General features: G+C 41.4%; 1 protein-coding gene across 5 annotated transcripts; it reads right to left on the reverse strand.

The window, feature by feature from the left end:
• Nucleotides 1-25: 25 nt before the first annotated feature.
• Nucleotides 26-20,700, reverse strand: ODF2 (outer dense fiber of sperm tails 2). 5 transcript variants are annotated; one of them, XM_080562414.1, is made up of 21 exons: nt 20,465-20,654; nt 18,378-18,462; nt 17,501-17,669; nt 16,062-16,187; nt 14,728-14,898; nt 13,583-13,749; nt 12,761-12,890; nt 12,311-12,442; nt 11,311-11,385; nt 10,252-10,323; nt 9,560-9,676; nt 8,065-8,250; nt 7,126-7,235; nt 6,317-6,452; nt 5,472-5,582; nt 4,899-5,003; nt 4,213-4,371; nt 3,210-3,310; nt 2,494-2,656; nt 2,017-2,142; nt 26-1,400 (listed from the first exon to the last, which is right to left on the reverse strand). In XM_080562414.1, exons 3-21 carry the CDS (start codon nt 17,606-17,608, stop codon nt 1,227-1,229), a joined length of 2,469 nt encoding a protein of 822 aa, XP_080418540.1. In that variant the 5' UTR covers nt 17,609-17,669; nt 18,378-18,462; nt 20,465-20,654; the 3' UTR covers nt 26-1,226. The 5 variants fall into 5 exon arrangements, with proteins under 5 accessions (XP_080418540.1, XP_080418539.1, XP_080418537.1 ...); XM_080562413.1 differs by having other exon boundaries at nt 17,501-17,654; nt 20,465-20,634; XM_080562411.1 differs by lacking the exon at nt 17,501-17,669 and having other exon boundaries at nt 20,465-20,700.
• Nucleotides 20,701-21,678: the final 978 nt, after the last annotated feature.

A 21,678-nucleotide genomic window follows, 5' to 3' on the forward strand; every position in this document is an offset into this window, starting at 1 on the left:
TAACGAAGAGGATCGCTCCAACATAATCAATTAAAACATAGTTTATTGTTTTTGTTTTTTCACCATAGCACCTTTTAGGATTTTTAAGTATGACACACAAAATTACAGAACTGTCAATTAATGATTTACTTATAAAAGCTTTATGACAAAGACTGCGCAATGACATCACACATAAATAGGATAAAAAAGAGATTTAAAAAAATGCTTATTTTTGTCCCCATAAGAACCATTTATTGGAAAGAACAGGGCACAAGAATCAAGTTTTCGAGACTCAACACATTATCAACCGACCTGATTTTTGAGGAGAAAGTGCAGGCCAGTTTGATGAAGATGTTGAGTGTCAGCAGTTGCTCTTTAATTGGCTTAAGACCTAAATCAGTATTTCATGCACAACCTGAACTCATAACAGCATTCACACTGAGACAGCAACTGAAGTGCCACTGAGGTTAAACTGCAGTCTTTGAATACAGAAGGTTTTCACTCAGTCCCGGGGACATTCGGGGTCAGGAAACCAGTGTGAGAAGAGTAAAGCAAAAATTAGCAACACACTAAAATAAAAAAAAAAGTGAGGATCACAGAGTACACAAGAGTCAAGTAAAAAAAATAATAAAATCATTATTTCTGGTATAAAACTGTTCACAAACACCATGGTGGTTCAGGAGATAATCTTTTGTAAGTGTTAAGCCCAGGCACTTAAGATATTTTCAGCTTCACACTTCTGTGAGAAGTGGGTGGACTCATCTCCCACCATCCTATCACCCACTGTATTGATATAATGTGAAATAGCTTAAAAAAAAATAAAAAGAAAAGCAGAAACATATCATATGATCTTCCCAATACAGAAGCAGAATGGAAAAAAAAACATGAAAAGAAAAAAAGAACTCTTGCAAACATTAATGCACAACTAAAACCAATGACAGGTTTTAAGAGCTGAGACCATCAGGACCATATAGGATGAAATCCTTTTCCATCATATGCAGAACCATCTGGTTTTGGGGCACAGCTTACGGTGCAATACCAGCTTCCAACACCAAACCAGCGTTGCTGATATTCTATACGCTTAAGTCATATGCCACCATCCTTGTATCATCTTGTGCTGTAAGGAAAAGAGAAAAACTTCTCCCTTATGTGACCCTGAAATGCCAACCACTTTTCTAAATAACATATGGCTTTGAAGTAGGGCTCATTTTGTGCTTAAATGCAGAGACACAGGGAGAGCATTGTCCTCATGGAGATGAACGAGAGCGGCCAGGGGAGCCCAGCAAGGCACTTTCTCCAAAAACATTGGCATAGGAAGACTTGAGGAACTGGACGTAGTTTTGCATGCTGCGATTAGTGCTCTCCGACTGCTCTAACCGATCCTTTAAATCCTGTAGGCGGCTTTCATACCGTCGCTCTGCCTATATAAAGAAGCACAAAACACAGGTTGAAAGACAGCAGCATTCACTCTACTCACATTAAACTTGAGCTATTCTGAGAAAGTGCTGCAGCCAGCAAAAATTAGCACAGCAGTAGATGGCATTACCATACATGGTGCTATGACCTTTGTCATTTCTTTTTGATCATTCCAAACTCCATTCAGTAACCCAACAATAAAAACCAGGAGACGACACAGCTAATCATGTGGGCTTTTAAAACTGATTAGCTATAGTTTTATGGAATTAAACACACTCTTCTCTGAAAACCAGCTTGACCTGATCCATATACCAACGCAATTTCAAGTAAAACTGAAGTAAACAAGCAGCATAAATAGGATATTATAAAAGATTCCCCCCTTCTTTCTTCTAGAAGAAAGACTTTTCTCTAGAACAAAAATTGCATCCTCTCTCAGATAACAAACCACAGTACGTGAAGTTGGAGTCACAATATCTCCCATGCCATCTGGTGCAAATCTTGTTTAGAGATTAGAGCACGTTCTGTATGTTTTTGCAGCACATCCATAGGGCCTTTTTTATGGACTCAATTGCTGCCAGGACCCTATCAGCACAGCAAGAATACACCTTGCAAGTCACTCACGTCATCTTTGTTCCGACGCAACTGGTTCAGCTCTGTTTTAGTCCTACTCAGCTGGGTCTCCAAATCCAACACCTTGGACTGGGCTGCCCTCTCTCTAGATGTTGCTCGTTCTCGAGTTTGTTCAACCTACATGCAACAACAGAATAGCAATCTTGTTAAAGGTTTGTCTATGCAAGAATGATTCTTCCCTAACCCATTGCCCACAAAAGCCCTATAAACTTCATTGGACACATACGTAAGCAGCAGCTCAGTCTAGGGCTTTCTTCTGTTGCAAACCGGAGAAGCAGGGTTCAGTTTTTCAAAGGTTTAAGTGCTGACAAACAGTACCAGTACATTTTACTGTTTGTATTTCACTGAACATGATGATTTTCATGAATTTGATCATAGGCTGAGGAGGTAATGTCCAGCATTCTCATTATTCTCCTTTCGCAGCCTGGGTAGTTTTGAGAAAATACACAAATCCAAGAAATTACTTACTTGTCTTTTGGCATCCTCAATGGCCATTTCCAGCTGACGAGCCAAGGAGCTACACTCACGGGTCTTCTCCTCTAACCGCAGCTGACACTGGTGGATCGACTCCTCACGTTTTGCTATGACCTGAAGGAATTCTATGTTCTGGGCGCTCGTTGTCTCTAGTTTTCTGGGTTAAGACAACAAGGGAAGGAAACCTATTCATTTTAAATGGAGAATGTTTCAGTCTGCCTTTTTGTTAGGTCTTGACTAGTCTCGGAGGATTCCATGCTCCCTCAAAAAAGTCCAAGCCCCAAGAAACACTTCTTCATTTCTCAAATCAGAATTTCAAAGACTGAAGAACACAGAATACTCATATACCTGCCTTTTCCCAGACGTTGTCACTAAAAGGAATTGATAAATACAGATAAAAATATTGTAATGTTCAGTAATGTCAAAACTATCAGACTAGATTGAACAAGGAGCTGGTTTATCTGCTGTGTAGGTCACAGTCCTTTTAAAAAATATTTGTAAAGTGTGCTGCAAGAATCTACAACTCTCTCTCTAGTGGACAGCTAGTGATTAGAGATCCTTGTGGGATAAGTAAGCGTGTAGAATCCTGGAGGCAAATGGGGGACTGGAAAAACATTGAAGATGTTTCCATCTCCTGAAAAAAAAAAATCTCAATAGAAGGAGGATGGAAAGGAAAGGTTAAGAGAACAAGAGAGCCTAATATTTCTAACCTTTCTAGCTCTTCCACCTTCAAGGTGAGCTGCTTTTTCTCCTCTTGGGCAGATTGATACCTCTCTCTTGTAACATCCATTTTGTCCCCCTGGAGCTCAATCTAAAAATTACAGCAATTAGTTACTTTACAGAATAGTCACTACACACATGACCAACCAGCTAAAATGTATGTGGCTTTCCAGAAGGAAACATGCTCAATTCATAATTTTCTGCAGGATCCTAGGAAAGGAATAGTGGATAGAAAAGCAAAGCACTAAACACACTTAACATCCATTTTGTTGGTGCTTCCCGCTAATGGTTGGAAAGGTATGAGAAAGTTCTTTCATATTGCACATGAAAAGCCAGCTTGGTAAAAGCTTGCATGCAGAGCAGCCACCTGTAAGCACAGCAAAGCGCACACATTAATAACAGCCATATACATGACAGCATCCCACACAGACACTAGAGACTTAAATACCAGGAAGGTTTATAACTCCAAGCCCATCACAGCAAAACAGTCAGACTGCAAGGTTATTTGCTGTGTCCTAAGGCATGGTTGTACAAGTCATGCCTGTCTATAATTGTCCCGTGACACCTATACAGTCCTCCCAGGGACAAAAAAACAGGGACTAGGAAAACAACCCAAAATCAGGGTGGGAAAACAAGGTTTGGGACAGCACTACCAGCAGAAAAACAGGGAGGGAAAGCTGACAAGATGATGGAAGTAACAGAAGCGAGTGTTGGCATTTGCAAGTGTTGCTACTGCTGCTATTCAAGTCCCAGTATGGTTCTGTACCAAGGGATTAAAAACTTTTCAAACGGTAAGGAATGCTTCTAGCTACCCTGCTAACTTCTTGCACAAAGACATGGCACACACATTTATTTTGCAGTGCACGTTTAATCTTTTCAGAAAGAGACGAGAACAGACAGAGATGAAGTTTGAACTTTCCTGCGATTAGAAATTCATCTTGGTCTCAGACTTGCAGATTGCTGTGTTGCAGGTGCTCTCTGCCAGTCCCTTACCCGCTGACGCAGATCTGCGATGATGAGAGACAGGTCCACATTCTTCTTCTCATAACTCTGAAGCTGGTCCTGACATTTTGCCAGCTGCGTCTCTGTGATCCTTAGGATCTCAGGCAGCTTTTCCAGTTCAGCAAGCTGGCTCTGGAACTGCTTACGAGCCTACAGTCAAAGAGAATATGAGGAACTTTCAAATGTTCATAAGGTCTAGACTAAAAAGTTTCTTTCTGTGAAAGTTTTGTTAGCCTGCAGCCATGATGGCACTGTGGAAGTTAGGCAAGTGTTGGAGTTCAAAGCCTGTTCAAAGCCTACTGTCATCTTCTACTCCAAAAGCCTATCCCTTACAGTTTGGCATCAATGGATCCTGGGCTTCAATTTTACTAGGATTATAAGTTGCTTTATGAGGAGAAGTCATTCTGCAGCAATTCTACATAGCCCACAGTTCTAAGCCACTATTTCTGCAGCAAAGAACAGGCTACTCAATTTAAACACCTCTGAAGGATGCCATATAGTCAAAAAGAAGCTGTTAAATGTGTTCAATACATTTTGCAGAATGAACAGGCCCTGAGAAAAGCTAATCGAGAAAGGCAAACTCAGATAACCCTTTATTCACAGCCATTTTAAACTATATTGAGAATATTAAAATCCATAAATGTCTACAGCATATCAGTCTTTAGAGGAATAATTACCAGTTCGATCTCCTTGTTCATTTCATCCTTTAGTGTCTTGTTCTCTTTATCACACTTCTCCAGTTTTGCTGTCACTTCATCTGCTTCCATTCGGGTTTTCAACACCTGGGCATACAAAAAAAGCACATACTTCATCTGTTACATACGGTATTCAGCAAACGTGCTATACCTTGGAGTGACTGAAACTGCTCAAGAATCAGCAACAGACTTCTTGCCACAGTAACCACCATCTCAGACTAAGTTTGTAAGTTCACTTTTTGCTTCTCCTGTCTGGCTCATTTGGGCTTTCCACCAAAATATTCTCCCTTTTGGCCTTATTTTCCTAACTACCAGAATATCCAAAATCCCAAAAGAAGCTGCCAAGAAATAGTATTTAGCACACCAAAAGGCAGAAGAAGGAATCTCATTATTTAACTCTATCTTTAAAAAGCTAAAGTGACAAGAGATCCCAAACCATACAAAACTGCAACCTCCAACAGCGATTCACAGATTAACACATTACAGAATAAACCACTGCAGTAAGGGGAGAAAACACATTTGTGCAAGTGCTGAAGGAATCAATAAGATGCCTACCTGTGATTTGTAGGTTTCAATCAACCCTTCATAGTTCCTAACAGAGTTCTTGAGCTGCTGTACTTCCATGTGTGCTTGGTTCAGCTTTTCCTCCATTGGGACCACACTAGCCTGAAAAAGAAAACATCTTTGATTGAGTGCCTCAAAGTAACTGTTAAATTAGCCATCTAACGTTGTCTAGATTTGGAAAAAAAAAAAAAAGAGAGAGAAAAACAACAAAACAGGGATTTTGTCAGTTTAAGTTAGCATAAACTTTCCAGACTTCAGTGGACTGCCAAATTTGTGCCAGCAGAGCACGCGGGTTTAGAATGCATGCGCAGTCTGTTTGCTTGAACGAGCTGTGCTACTTGGATTAGGACCACTCCTTGTTTGGATCAATGCCTAGCTTTACAAGAAGAAAATTACGTAGGTCACCAGAGTCACCAGTGGCAAAAGAAATGACAGGAGAAATACGCCAGGCATTACACCTTTTTTCTTTACTATTATTATTACTACAGAGGTTACCATTCTCTCTGCACGAATAGTTACAGTTGTTTGTTCTCTGTCCAGCATCATGAAGATTAAGAACAACACTTAAGATCTCAGCTGGAAGAAGGAACAGTACTTGGACTGAAGATACTTCTACCAAAAACTGTAAGAAAGCCAGTCCTCCCAGAATGCTCGCTCACTTTCTTTGTCTCTTTCCAGCATACTTCAGGTATCATAGTCAGGCTATGGTGAAACTGGTTTGAAACTAAATGGCAGTAATGGGTGCAATTCAGCTCTGTCCTCAGAGGCCAAGCAACTTATTATAATTTCTCCTTCTTTGTGTAGCATTTCAGCTTCAAATCCCTAGAATCACTGACCTTTAGCCTTTCATTCTCCATTTTGAAAGAAGTGGTCTCTGTAGTCTGTTGATGCAATTTATCCACCAAGGCGTCTCTGTCCTCCCGCATCCTATCCTCCAGGGTTGTCTGCTGTTCCAGCAAGTCTGCCATACGGCTGCCACAGAGAAAGAAAATTAATCCTTAACTGACTAGGAAGAATAAGACACCTAATCCTTCAAAATAAGCTTCAGAAACAACGTCTTTTCCCTATACTTTCATATTCCTGTTCTGTTCATGTATACATACCTACCTGTTACGCTGTTCTACTACCTCAGTCTTCTTAGCCCACTCAAAATTGACTTGAATTGTCCCCCTGAAGCTCAAATGCATTGCCTCCAAGATACATGGGATAAAGAGGTATTTCTCTCTTGCCTCATACCTACCTATTTTTTACTGCAGCAACAACTATACTGCAGTAATACCAACATATTTATTTACCACCACGACAAAATTGCCATGAACTACACTGTCTATAACTTCTAATCCCTTCCATTCAAGGATCTCAAACATTTAAAAAGAAAAATAACCTTAATTATTTCAAAGCATGACAAAATGGCAAAGGTTCAGAGAGATTTAAGGATCAGCCTGCCTTTGCTATGGCAAGTCAGCAGCAGAAGCCACACCTTTCTCAGCCTCTCCAAACTCTACTGTCCCATAGACGGGACTAGTTTTGCTTGGATGTTTACAGACAACCCAATTAAATTATTCAATTTAATTAATTAATTTGTGCTTGAACTAGGTACTCATCCCCACTCATGCCAGTTTCTCCATACTAGTCTTATTTTAACCTGTTCAGCGTAACGATTTCCAGTTCAAGATCACTCTTGTCCTTCACTACTTTGTTGTAGCGACTCCTCCAGGACTCCAGAGTAGACAGTGCCTCACCAACATAACTGTCCTATCAAACAAAAGAAAGGCGTGACAAAAATAGCACTAGATGTTGGATATTCAGACAGCATACAGAGATGCTGATATGGCTAAGCATGATATGTACAGAGACTTCACTGAAGCTTAAAATATTGAAGACAAGTATTTATGTTTATTCTTCCTGATCCTTCACAGAGAGGTGTTCTACAACACTACTGTCAGATAACAGACATATCATCATGGAAAGCAGAATCGTCTTTGAAGGCAGCAAACAAATGATCAGAAATACAAAGCACAGATAAAATTCCAATAGTGGCTATGGTCCCTAGTATTCTACAAACAAGGGAAAAATAAGTAGCATAATATCCATATTCCCTTCTGATTTGTCTTAGTCCTAACTTTGCTACTTTTTCTTCAGTCATTTTATCCTTCAATCCTTTTAGCCTTCAGTCCTTTTTCAACAGGACGTGCATCTCAAAGTCTTTGTACTTTTCTGCTCTAACTAGCTTCTTGATTAAAAACTGACTCCATTCAGACTTTTCAGCCCAAACCACAAGGCTTTATTTTATCGGCTTTTGCCAACCCTCAGATGGTTCTGAAGAATTAGGTGAAAAAAATCAGATCTGCTAGTTTTATATAATCTAAGTTACTGCATGTCCTAAGTTAAGGACATGCAGAGAATATAGTGAGAGCTGAGAAAACTGGATTTGTTCTACTCTTAGCATAAACGGGCCAAAGCATTGAGACAAAAATAAATCTCATTAGTTGAAAGCAGAGACTCTCCCTGGGGCTGCTACCAAAAATCAAAGGTTTAGACGTGTGATCTGAAATGAGGTCTCTCCTCCTGTATCATCAAATACCTTTTCTGCTAGCTGGACAGTCAACTGCTCTGCATACTCCTCACTCCGCTCTGCCCGCTCCTTCTGTGCACGGAGGGCTTTCTTCAGGGCCTCTTTATCATGATCTGTCTTCTGCCTTAGTTCTTTCAGTTGTTCCTTGATAAGTTCCACCTCTGCCTTATGCTGAGCTTCATTGCGCTCCAGATTCTGTAGCAGGAGGAAGAAACACACCACAGGGAATATTATCCTCATACCTGTATACCTAAAGCAGCAATTAGTTTCCTAGAAACACTGGAGAGAGGCAGGCATAAAAACCTCAAACCTTTAGCCTATAGCTATTTGCATTGCACCTGCTTAATCCTGTCCTAACACGGACAGACATGTCAGCACGACCTCTGAAAGACTGAAAAAACATTTATGCCCATCTACATATAGAAAGGCAAGAGAAATCAAAGCTATACGTTCAATCCCAGTGCATCCCACGATGTTGTCTGCTTGTAACAAAAAGCAACAGCCTACTCTAGCCATACAGAAATAAATCCTTTCACTGCAAGTTACAAAATAACAACATGGGGAAAAAAAAGTTTGAAGATGCTAAAAATAAGAAATCCTTCGAGAGAGTTTTTGTAACTGATCTCTGGTTTCTAAGAAGGTTTAAAACACAAATTATTTCCAGCATTTCCACCTCGATACAAAAGATTTTATATATCAGAATCAAAAGTGGACTCTCAAACACCCTTCAAACTCAAATGAAATGAGGCAAATCAGGACTGTGAATCTACTGACCTCCCAAATTCTTCAGAACTAAATCTATCTCTGTATTTATTGCTATTTGTAAATTTCCTCTCTCATAAGCTGCTCTCCAGAATACTGATTGCCTCTCCTGATCAAGATAAATACTGGTCTACTAGTCTTTTGATCTACCCGAGAATATTCTTTTTATTAATTGAAATATTTGCATATAATAATGTTGCTTTACGCAGCTGTATAGCTTAACAAAATTAAAGCTCTTCTAGATTATTAGCATGCACATGTTCATCATAACAACAACAGATATGCTAAACATAAGACTTTGATCAAGATAAATTAGGGGAACTTTCTCCTCCTGATTAATATTATAAAATGCATGCATGAGAGCAATCAAATACAGAAACTCACGGCACAGCATTTTCCCAGAAATCAAATTGAATAGTTTGTGATCTGTCTTGATGCCTGACTAAACCAAAACCACCTTTTAAATTAAGTATATAGTACTTAACTCAGAAGAAAAACGTAATAAATGCACATAGCCCTTAAAGTTATGATTATGCCTCATGCATCAGAAGTGAAAAGCTTTTTCTTCTGTTACTTCATTTGAAAGTCACAGTATGTGTTAGCAGCTTAAGCACCACCATCCAGTATTTCAGTCTATGACACAGAAAAGAAGAATACTCGGTGAGTGCTACTTCCCTTGCCAGTGGATTCAGCTCGTGAGTATAAATGAACAGTCAGTCTCCAGGGACCACTGAAAACCTACCCGGATCTGTACAGTCAGACGGTTGTTCTCAGCTTCTTTATTTCGTAGCTGTGCTTGTAAATGGCCTCTCACAGCCTCCATAGATTTTGAGAGTTCACTTGCTGTCTTTGCCTGGTCCTAAATAAGATGCAAGTGACACGTTTTTCTTCAGCTAGCTAATAGAAGGAACACTTTTTAACATGTAGCCATTCAGTGAAGAACTCTGATACTATCTCCAGCCACCTCCACTTTCGATGGACCCTCACAGCTCCTCTTCTCCAACAAAAAAACCGGGCATTTCTTTTACATTATCTTATGAATGACTGGCCTGAAAGATTTGTTCTAGGGCAAAGCATCCTTCATGTCTGGTCTTATCCAGTATACTTGCCTTTTACTTTCTAAATGGAGGGACCTACAGGAATTTGACATCTGGAATCAACCAGGACCTTAAACAGAAAGGCAATTTGGTGACAAACCCAAACAAAGAGATACTACTACCTATTAATCTTTGTGATTGGTGTTTTATTAGCAGAATATCGAATCTACAACTGTGTGGGAATAGGTAGCTTATCTGTCTAGTTTTAAAAGCAAAGCAACCATCTGATCCCTTATAAAGTAATTGTACCCAAGCACAAATCCATATTTTGGACTATCTGTGGTTCTGCGGAACTGGAGAGTGGAGCAGAGAGGGGAGAACAAAAAGAGGGAAGTACCTTCTCTGCCTGTATTTGAATGATAAGATCGTCCACCTCTTGTTCTTTCTCCTGAAGCCTCATCTGAAGTTGCTGGAAAACAAACACCACTCAGATTTTAAATAACAAATGCAATCAGCTTGGCAGGTGGAGAAAAAGAGGTGTAATTGCCTCCCTCCCGAGACCCTCTGATCTACAGCACTCTCTGTCTGGTAACCACAGCAACAGCATCCTCAGTCTCAGAAAAACAGTCTGCAGTCTCCTCAAGCAGAAAGCAAAAGGGAAATGCATACATTTGTGTAACAGGGCATGGGATATCCTATGGATACCACAGGACCTGGCACGATTATAAACACCACAGATGAGAAAGGACACTGCCCATGTCTCACGGCTAGTTTTCTAACTTCTGGCAATGTAAGAACACTTTTCTCAGTTTACAGATAAATAAACAGGGAAAAAAAATCTGGTACCAGGTCATTCACTCATTCAGTGACAGAAGCAGGAACAGAAAGCTTATCCTCTTTATGCTTTGATACCTCTAAGGATAACATGAGAAACATACAGAAACACTAAGATGATATCCAAACTGAAGAATGTTGTCCCAACTGTCACGGGTATTTTTTGTAACAGATACTTTTTTCTCTGCCACCCCCAGAGATTTCTTTTAAAGAAACGTGTAGTACAATTCTTGGTTTGTACATTCAGTACTATACAGAAAAGGCAAGCAGAATAATTTGTGCTTGAACTGAACATGATGAGACCAAGCTTAAGTATCCAAAACTGTTCTTCATAGCTGAATACTGTAAACCATAATGGTGTTCTTACATGTAGGTCTCAATTGTGAAATCCCCATTCTAAGCCCTATACATGAAAGGCTCTGAAAATCTATCCGCTTTGTAATGTAGGTTGTTAAGCAGAGGGGCAATATAGTGGCTCTGATTACTACAAAAAACAGGATATTTTTACTGGTCTAAAAGGATTAGTGTAAAACTTGATGGCTGAATACAGACAAAGAAGAGGTTGCAATTTAGCTCTCTCTGCTTTACCATTCTGCAGAAAAAGTTGTTTTTGTTTGCTTACCACTTTCTCTGCATCTGAGTCAGCAAGCCTTTTCAACAGTACACCTTGCTGCTCCAACATCTTCTGAGCATCCTTCTGCAAAAGAAATAGGGGAGGAAAAACGTTTTAATAAAAAGTCTGCTTTTTACATATTATTTAGACTAAGTGGGAAAATCAACCATCTTCCCCATGCTGCAGCAGCAATTCTCAAGTATTAAATTAGCTAAATATTTTACATATCACCACCTATCTCAAAAAGCTTTCCCAGTTCTCCCAGACACAGATGATAAAAAGGACAATGGCAAATTAAGATCTTTCAGATCTTTCTCATTATTTGGGGAAGGTCACACAGAAGAACTCAGTCCTTTTCTCTAGTCTCACTTGTGGCTGAGAAAACAGTTACCATTGGCCTGCTTTTGCTCAAAGAAACTATCAGCTACAGGAAGCACAGCAGTTTTGTTCTGCAGTGCTTTTGCAAACTATACAGAATTGTTCTGTACAAACAGTACAGAACTGTTAACAGTTTCTGACATTGTTTTTGAAATCCAGCCTACGAAAATAAAGTTCTGAAAATCCTCATGCTCCCATTAGCTGAGGCAACATCTACTCCTCAGGCTTTAGCCAACACAACAGTATAGCAGTAACATTTCAGACTAGCATGATAAGCCAAAATGTTGGCACAGATGCTGAAGATATAACCACAGGAGTTATTGTTCAGACACAAGTCTAAGACCTGCAGATACATTTGTATCCAAATGAAAAAGAGTCAGCAACGCAGTAGAGCCCTATACCTTTTAATGCAGTCAAAGACATATGTTCTAACATCCCCACAGCAGAAAAGTCAGTCTTACTGTAATGAGGCAGGTAGGGATAAAGAAAACAATCCATCCTTTATGACACACAGTCAATGGCAGCGTTAGGAAAAAGAGTTAAGAGCTCTCAAATTCAAGTTCCATTTTCAGTCCAGAAGACAATATTGCCTTTGGTAATCATCCAAGTTGAAACACACAGTACTGCTCACCTCCCGGTTATGCTGCTCTCTGAGAAGCTCTCGGAGTGTCCGGTTGGTCTCTTCAAAGGTACTCAATTTCTGTAGCAGCAGCTCTTTTTGTCTTGTCAGTGTGTTAATGTCTGAGCTGCTCATGTGTTTCTCCTAGAGGAGGAAAAAATAAAATAATATTGTTCACACGAAATGTCTCAAACTCTGGAATTAACATACGCTGCTAAAAGCAGAAGCATTGCAATGTTCAGCACCATCTGTGCAGAAGGTGAGAAGGTGGCTGAATGCTACAAATAAACATCCAGTTTCTAAAGAGATCTAGCAAACACCTTAACCAAGTTAAATCCCTCCATTTCTCCTTATGGTTTTGGTGGGTCAGCAATTGCAACATTACGTTTTTAAGACAGCCACAGAACAGCACAACAAAACAAAGGAAAGAACAAAAAAGCAAAAAAAAAAAAAAACACCTACAATGTTGAGTCTCCCAATTGTATTTTTCAGGGCATGGATCTGTCTGGCTGCTGCTTCTCCATCCCTCTCAACCTCACTCAGCTTGGACATCAGGCACTCTTTCTCACGCTGCAAGTACTTCTTCTGTAGCCTGCAGTAATTTAGCAATTAGAGAAACAGGAAACTTTGACAGCTGTACTAACCAGTATGAATACACAGTTGTTTGAGTTAAAGCAGACAAAACCCCTCTAATCACAGGATAAAAGCTCTAAAGAAATAGTACCTAAGATTCAACCCCCTTCAGTGTGGAAGTTTTTTCTGACTGCAGACTCTAAGTAGGCTCCAAGAGCTTGCTAGCATCGCAACTATGAAACAGGAATTTAGATGGGACAAACTGGGCTCATACCAAAGCCTGCACACAATTAAAGCCAAAACTCAATCCTGTGCCAGAAATTCTCTTCTAATATTCACCTCCATATTTTTTTTTTATTCATGTGTTGTTGTACCAACACCATCACATTACAAACAGCAACTCTTTAACCTTCAAAATATGAACTGCACAGCTAGGATGACCCTACAGCAGTCCACACAAGCCAACCTCTTTCAGTTTCCTGACAGAGTAGTTTTTTTCCCATTCCAATGACCATGCTAGAGCCCTTCTCTGCAGCTACTGCCATTCAAAATACCCTTTCCAAATGAGGACAAAAAACCCAAGAGCATCAGTTCTGCAGCACTGCAACCCTGGGTACAAACTTCAACCTCAATTAACATTAGCAATAAGGAGGTAGGCATCCTGTAAATACAACTAACTGCAGTAACAGTGGAGAACAGGAGGTTTCTTACACAGTCAGATCTTTCTCTTCCATTATGCGCTCAATATTGCGCCTGAGCAGTGTATTCTCATGCTCTGTTTCTACCAGCTCTTGTGTGACCTCATTCAATTCTTCTTTCTGCTCCTCGAGGAGACGCTTTGTCATTTGCTGCTGGTGCTCCTTTTTATGCATCTTGGCCTGATAAAGACATGTAAATAGAACTTACAATAAACCTGAACTTGACTCATGAATGGCACATGCATCCCACTTGGCAGATAAGAGCACTACAAACAGTTGAAGATGTGCAAGAAGAGAAAATACAAAAGGAAGTTGAATTAGTGCACCAGACGTGTTTCCTTTTGCAGCAGCAGAGGTCACTTGAGATTTCCTGGCATGTACAGAATTAAAGCTAACAAAATGAATGTGATCTTACATCACAGATTTAATTAGGCAATATCACCAAACACTTAGATTCAATTCACTCATTAAAAGTAGCAAAACAAATTTTTGTTTAACAATTATGCAAGTAATTCCATTAATTTTTGTAGCATAAATAGAACAGAAAAGGCTTACTAAGAAGAATAAATTCTATTCTTATTTACTAATTTGAACTTCACATAGTTTTGCATAAAATAATAAGAATACGAGATTTCCTACCCTCAGTGTAAACTCGGAGGAAAGAAATGCAGTTCACCACCACCATAGAGCACCTTATGAAATCTGGAAACCCCTCCTGTCCATTTTTTAAATAGCGTCAAGTACAAAAGAGGCTATTTAGCTGGAAAACACATCATCACTGGGCTGTGTATTTCAAAACAATCAGAAGAAACAATCTTGTGGAATAAGTGGATTCTTTGACAATAGAACAACATCAAACTGGTTTTTTCACCTTCTGAAATGACCAATTTTCAGATTTCGTGTTTGATGAGAAGAATAATTATTTGGAAACTAAAGCACAGCAATACTCTACTAAATGGATACAGTTTAAAAATGTTTCATAGTATGACCTAGTGAATTTCTCACTAAACTAGTTCAGATCTTCTAAACAACTCAGACTGAATTCTTTAAGCAAGCTAACCAATGAGCTGAGTAGTCTTCCATTTCACCAAGACTCTAGCTTCCTGTTGCCAAATGATCAGCTACAAAGGCTGAATCTGCAGGACTTTGTCTCCTCACCTCATTCTTCAGTGTTCCCACTGTGTTCATCAGGCTATCTATCTTCTTTTCATATTCGTTCATTTTGCAGCAAACAGCATCCTCCTCGTCTGTAGAGAGATCACTCAGACGCAATACTGACAGCATTTTTTCTGAATCTGGAGGTGTAATTTCCAGGCGGTGAGTTGGTCCCTAGTAGAAAATCAATAATGGACATCTTTTTTTTTTAAATATAAAGTTATAAACAGTATTCTAACCCTAACTCTACCAGAAATAGAGACCAGGTTACATCACCACAATAAGAATAGGAAGGAAAAAATGTAAACAGATGTTCATTTCCATCAGGGAAAGTTAAACAATGTGGAAAGACTAAAATAGAAAAAGAAGGAAAAGGAAAAAAAACTAAAATTCTCATCTAGGAAGAGCCAGGAATGCAAGAGTTGAAGATGTCAGCCTGTGAAAAAGAAAATATTACACTATACTTCACAATCGCTCCATGCTTCAGAACAGACTAGTAACAGCAGCTCCTTGCTGTGCCCTAAAATGAGATCTTGAAGGGGAGTAGTACAGTTAAATAGAATACAATAGTTTCAGTTGGAAGGAAGCTACAAAGGTCATTAAGCCAAACTGTCAGACGACTTTGAGGATGACCTAATATTAAAACATATCATTAAGCGTTAACCAAATGCCTCAAACACGAATGGGCATAGGACATCGACTGCCTCTCTAGGAAGCCTGTTCCAGTGCCTAACTCCCCTCTCAATAAAGAATTTTTCCTAACGTCTAGACTGAACCTCCCTGATGCAGCTTTGAGTTGCTCCCATGCATTCTGTCACTAGACACCACCAGGTAAAGGTGAGCACCTCCCTCTCCACTTCCCCATCTCAGTCGAAGAGAACAACATGGTCACCCCTCAACGTTCTTTTCACCAAGTTTAAAAACCAAGTGTTCTTAGTTCCTCCTCATAGGACGTGCCTTCCAGCCCTTTAACCAGCTTTGTTGCCCTCCTCTGGATGCATTTAAGTGTCTCAACATCCTTTTAAAATTGCGGAGCCCAGAACTGCACACAATATTCCCGGTGAGGCCACATCAATGGTAAATACAGCGAACAAACAAACAAACTTGTCTGGCTTCTACAAATAGAAAGGTATGAGATGGCCAAGACGCTGATGAATTCCCTATTTTTCTATACTAAAAAGTGAAAAGGATGTGTATGAGACACTTAAAATGGATCGCATGTGATGGCAGGATTCTTTCAGATCAGCCCAGCTCCCTCCATCATAACATTACATAAGTGCTCTCTTCAACCTCAGCTAAAGCTGAAAGCTTGCTTTTAAGAGCAAACTCAGCCGTACCTCCCATTTGTAGGCGGACTCCAGGACAGATGTTTTGCCCGGGGGCATCCAGGGGGCTTTAGTTTTCACCTGGACAGTTCGGCGTGCATTCACGGTATTCCCTTTCATTTTCTGTTTTTGCTTTTGCTGAAGAACAGAAAAGAGAAAATAAGATAAATCACTACGACTTCTAAAAACATTTACAGTTTGTGCTGCAAAAACAAATGGAAGATCATTCATGCAAAACTATCACAGTGTTTGACGTCATACATCAGATCAGATGAGCGAGCAGCTATCAGAGGAGGCTAACACCAGCCAGAAGAAAAGGTTATTGCATATTCACTTGACAGTGTGGCTAGACTTTCATTACTTATCACATAGCTATTCTGTTATATCACCAGAATATATGCACTTGTGATGAAAACCTTATCCAGCAGGCCAGGGGTGGAAGATTTGGGGAGAGGGGATGGGGAAGGAAGCCTCCTCTGTATGGAGATACACAAAAAATACTGCAATACAGCCCATTCACATGCAGAAGGAACAACCTGGCAGATCCCTTCTCTGTTCCAAATTCATCTCACAAAAGAGCAGCTGTATCATTTGACAACAGCACTACCAGAGAAAAAAGAATGGCACAGTTATGAAAAACCCTTGAAATGTTTTCCCTGCTTTGCAGTCAATGGGTAGATCCACATTTGTCTTGAACTTGAGATGCTCTATCTGGAGGAAAATTAAAGTGTTTTTGCACAGTTCTAACCTTTGATGAGAAAAAAATAGATATTCTAACACGCCCTATTAGGAATTAATTAATAGGAGGCACTGACTTCATTGTCAGACCCTGCCCCATTATACTTGCCATTAGCAACAGAGACCAAATTAACAGAGAATTTGGAACACGATGTCTGCAGACACAAGGAAGAATGAGGCAACTTCAGTATTGCCTCGTCTACTCTTGATATGGATACAAAGAGATCTTTCTTTGCTGCGTAGCTCAGCAGACTGACAGGGTGCTTAATGCCAGAAGATGGTTTGAATGCAAACCCTTTTCTTCTAAAGGCATTTATTTTAATACAATTAAGATAGAATTTGAAACACTTGGGTACTACCTTACTCCAAGCCCCTCCTTCAAAAACAGGGATGAAACCAAAGAAAAACCTTTACGAGGACACAAATTCAGAAAACACAAGGAAAAAATCCCCCAAACTACATCACGTTGGAAGCAATACCCCTCATAATCATACACTTAAACATGAAAACTATTTATTCTATACCATACTTAAAACACTTTAAACAGAGAAAACATATTACTGAAAATTCACCACTGAATATGCACAGTTAACAAGGCAGAAAGTCTTCCAGTTCTAACATAAAGGTAAAGCAGACCTTGAAGATTTGGTGGTGCTTCTAGGACCCACTGTTTCCTCCATAGCCCCTACAAACACCCAGCTGCACACTCCTACCTGGCATTTTGCAGGTGTGTTTTTCTGACCCTTTTTAATATGGACATGGACAGGGGTGTTTTCATCCACATGGACGTGCAAAGGGGGAGATGAGGAACGGTTCTTCATGGCTCTTCTCCCACAAATGGGAAAGGGCAATACAAGGAAAGGAAACCTGTGAATAAGGAGACTGAAAATAACAACATTTTCCTCTGTGCCAGAGAGCAACAGTGGCCAGCTGTGGTTACAGTTTGAGCTTTCTTTCAGTAGCCATTTCAGTAGCCATTCATCTGCCATTTTGAACAGTATGCTATATTGCTGTAAAGAGATTAACACACACAATCTCTCTACTTCTGGTATTTCCTGCTTTTAACACAGCTATTAAAGACCAAACAGTTGGAGTGACAGAGGATGCCTGTAAGAGTCACTGGAGTTCCAAGTCTTAGAGCAAGTGAGCAAAGCAAGGGCTCCAGTAGCCAACACCATCAGAGTCCGAACGCAAATTAGAGACAGAGGGAAAGCATTCATTCAACAGTTCAGATGAAAAAAATCAAGAGGAAACCATGAGATTATTCCATCCTAAAACCCCGAACCTGCAAACTCTTTCATATGTGCTTAACTTCAAGAGTCTTTTTGAAGTTAAACAAATGCTTAAAAGCTTTTTGATATTTTTTCTTCAGATTATCTCACAGTGATGCGTATATTTACAAATCCCTACATTAATTGCATGCGTAACCTTAACATTGCCTAACACAACACACAAAAGGAAGACACAAAGCTAAAGAAACCAGCTTTGGACATGATCCTCTTTTTGAGGTAATGGTTCCTCAATATAATGCAATTGAAAATTTTATAAAATTCCACCAGCAGCAGTTTATGTCAGCTTAGGTATACTTACAGTTATTGTAAGGCTTTTAGCTCCTCTTGACAGTGTGCCCTGTGCAGAGACTGAAGTCACTTCATTTTTGATGGTTGAGGGAAACCTGGTGCAGAAATAATAAAATGACCACTAATAGGGAAGACTGCCAATTTCTGAGCAACCTCTTCTTTTCAAATTAAGGCAATGTGCAGACTCAAACTTATTGTACATATGAACCTAAGCATCAGAAGTTGGTGTGTCAGTGCTTTCCTCTATAAGCAGAGGATAAAGAAAGAAATTATCATTCCTTACACACTGATGCTGAAAGCTGGTTTAAACAACAGAAAATGTTTTGTTGGATTACACAAGATGAGCTCACCCAAACTCAGTTACAGTTGTAAGTGCCCCTTTTAACCAGTTTCATAAGGAAATCAGGCTTGAACAGTTTAAAGGCACCTGTACTTCTCCCTTCCCTCTAAAGCCCCACACCATCCTAAATCCTGCCAACACCAACAAAACTTAACAGAAATGTCAACATCCTAGGTTTAGCTCTGTATGCAGAGAAGGCATCAAAATCTGTGCTTAAACTGGAGAATTAAAAAAAAAATAGCCTGCAATACAAGTTCTCAGTGCTACTCAGCAAACATGTGTACTCGTACACAGAACCAAACGGCGAGCAGCTGCTTGCCTGGTACTACCTAGGGGACTTGAAATGAGAGCGAGGGAGGAGGGACCTCCAAGGGCTGCTGTGCATGGCAGGAGTAGAGCTATTAGCGTGGTGTTATAAAGGGCTTAGCTGCTAATCTCATGGAAGCACTCCTTCACAATTTGCTACATAACAACACGTGTTACAAGTAAAGCGCTACTTGTAATGAAGTAGAGCGGGATTTTAGACAATACCTCTGCTAGAACAGAATTTAGATGACTCTTTAGAGCTCCTGATTAATTTCTCAACTTGTCAAGGTTCCTGTAATAACCTGCTCTAAATAAAACTAATAATGTTATATCACCTTATAAAAATGTCAAGTTTTGATTACTAACATAGTAATGCAACAGCAATAGACATTGGATGAACATTAATCAAAGTTATTAACAGTTTCACCTAACTTAGAGTAAGAATTACTTGTACAACTGAGGAAAAAACACACTAAACTACTGTCCTTATACTTTTTATCTGAATTTGACATGACAGGAAAGGAGGGCTACGTAAACACCAGGACAATTAATGCCAGAAATGTAGTCAGAACTATCCTATTCTACAAGTCAGTGGGAAAAGGATCTATATACGAATTGATTAATCTCAGTGGATCACTATGATACTACAGAATTAGAAGTAGAAACAGATAAAAGTTACTCTAAAATATGAATGTGTATGCTAGGGACTTGCACTAGAACGGTTTGGGTTTTAAAAAGTCACAATGAGGAAAGATCTACTCCATGAGCAATGCGTCATCAAAATCCACTTTGCAGGAGCTTGTCCTGCTGCTTGCTGTAAAGCTGTCAGTCCAACGCTTAACATTCTTGAGTGCAGAGTCAGGAGCAAATCATGAAAAGCAATTCACGAAAATCATGAGAAAAAGGAAGCGAGAGTTTTCTGAAGTAACAGGATTCCCCCACTTCTGGCTCCGAAGAGCTGCAAACACAGCTGGGCGTTTTCACCCCCTCCTTCCCGAGGAAGGGCGCAGCTCCTCGGGCTCAGAAGCGCACATCAGCCACAGCGCTGAGAACTTCACGGCAGCTGAATCGCCACGAACGAAAACTCCGGAGCTGTCGGCCAGCTCTCCCCAGCACCAAGGAAGTTTATTGCCGAAATCCGGGTAACTCCTCCCGCCCTCTCTGGGGACTTCTCAGAGAACCCGTGAGGGCCCGCTCCCGGGTCCGGCCTCCTGCTCCGAGCCGGGACCGGCAGCTCGGGGTCACGCCGGGTTCTACCGGGGGTTCCCGGGATGCCGGCGGCACAGCGCCCGGTGCAGCCCGTCCCGAGGCTAGGGCCGCCTCCCGCTCTGCATTTCACGCCTCCCGCCCCCCTCACACCTCCTGCCACGGCGGGGAGGAGCCGTACCGGGGAGAGAGCGGTGGGGGGGGTCCCGGCCCTCCCGCGCCCTCCCGGCGGCCCCCTCCCTCACCATGAAGGGCCGAACGCGGCGTCGGACAGCCGCTGCCTCCTCAGGCTGTCCTCGCCGGCGGCGGCGAGGCGGCGGGCGGCGCTGCCATAGAGCCCGCGGTTGTTGCGGGGCGCGGCGGGCGGCTGCAGGCAGCACCACGGGTACGAGCCCGAGCCCGAGCCGCCGCCGCCGCCGCACTTCCGGGGCCGCCGCCGCGCCGCCGCCGCCCGCGGCTCCCCCATTGGGCGATTCAAACCCTGCCGGCGGCCCCGCCCCTCCCGCCGCCGCGTCACAAGGGCACCGCCCCGCCCCGCAACCGGCCCCGTCGCCACGGCGACGCGAGGCGGGCCCCGCAGAGCGCCGCGCGGCTCCTCACAGGGAGCGGCGGGTTCTGACGGGGGCCCGGCCGGTTCTGACGCGGGGCCCGGCCCCGCCGAGCTGACGGCCCCGGGGAGAGGGGCAGAGCCCCCGTGCGACGAAGCCCCAGCGCGGCTCAGGTCGCTACAAGGAGCTGGGGAGGCTTCAGGTGGCAGCTCAGCGTGTTCTGGCTCTCGAGAGGCTCTGGACGCTTCTCTAGGTGCCATAAAGGGGTTCTTCAAACTCCTGTTGTGCCTTCAGTACAATAAATAAATAAAACCAACAAACATCGCCCACCCGAACTTTGTTCTTTTGGTACTACAGAACACCTTTAACAAATGCAGTGAGTCATGACAAAAAAAAAGCACCAAACCAGCTGGTTTTACTGTAAACATTCTCTTTCTCCCCAGCATATAACTGAATTTGTAACTAGTTTTCCTGCTGATATTTCTTCCATTTCTGTACATTTAGGGGAAAAAACAATAGAACTATCACAACGGCTGTTGTTATACAAATAAAGCTCCCCCCCAACTCACGAAGTGCAAGTCACTGCGTTACAGACAGCTTCCAGCTGCACTCGTAATGTCAACAAAGCAGTTTCCTTGAAATGTATGTTTTCTTCTGCAGAAACAACTTTTTGAAACTGATAATTAATGAAGTTTAAGCCTTGGGCTGCAGAGAGGATCGCTTGCATTCAAACCTCTATTCTCTCTCACTGGGAAAAACATCAGGCCCTTCTGCAGAGCACAGCTCAGTAGACGACATTACACGTGACGATAACCCCAGTGATCGCTCCTAATTCGAGTGCTACAACAGCAAACCCTTTGTTACTCCTGTATGACAGAAACATCTAGAGATCCCAAGGATGCAGATTCCTC

Source organism: Anser brachyrhynchus, assembly GCF_964034855.1.
Source record: "Anser brachyrhynchus genome assembly, chromosome: 19".
In the NCBI taxonomy this organism is placed as follows: domain Eukaryota; kingdom Metazoa; phylum Chordata; class Aves; order Anseriformes; family Anatidae; genus Anser; species Anser brachyrhynchus.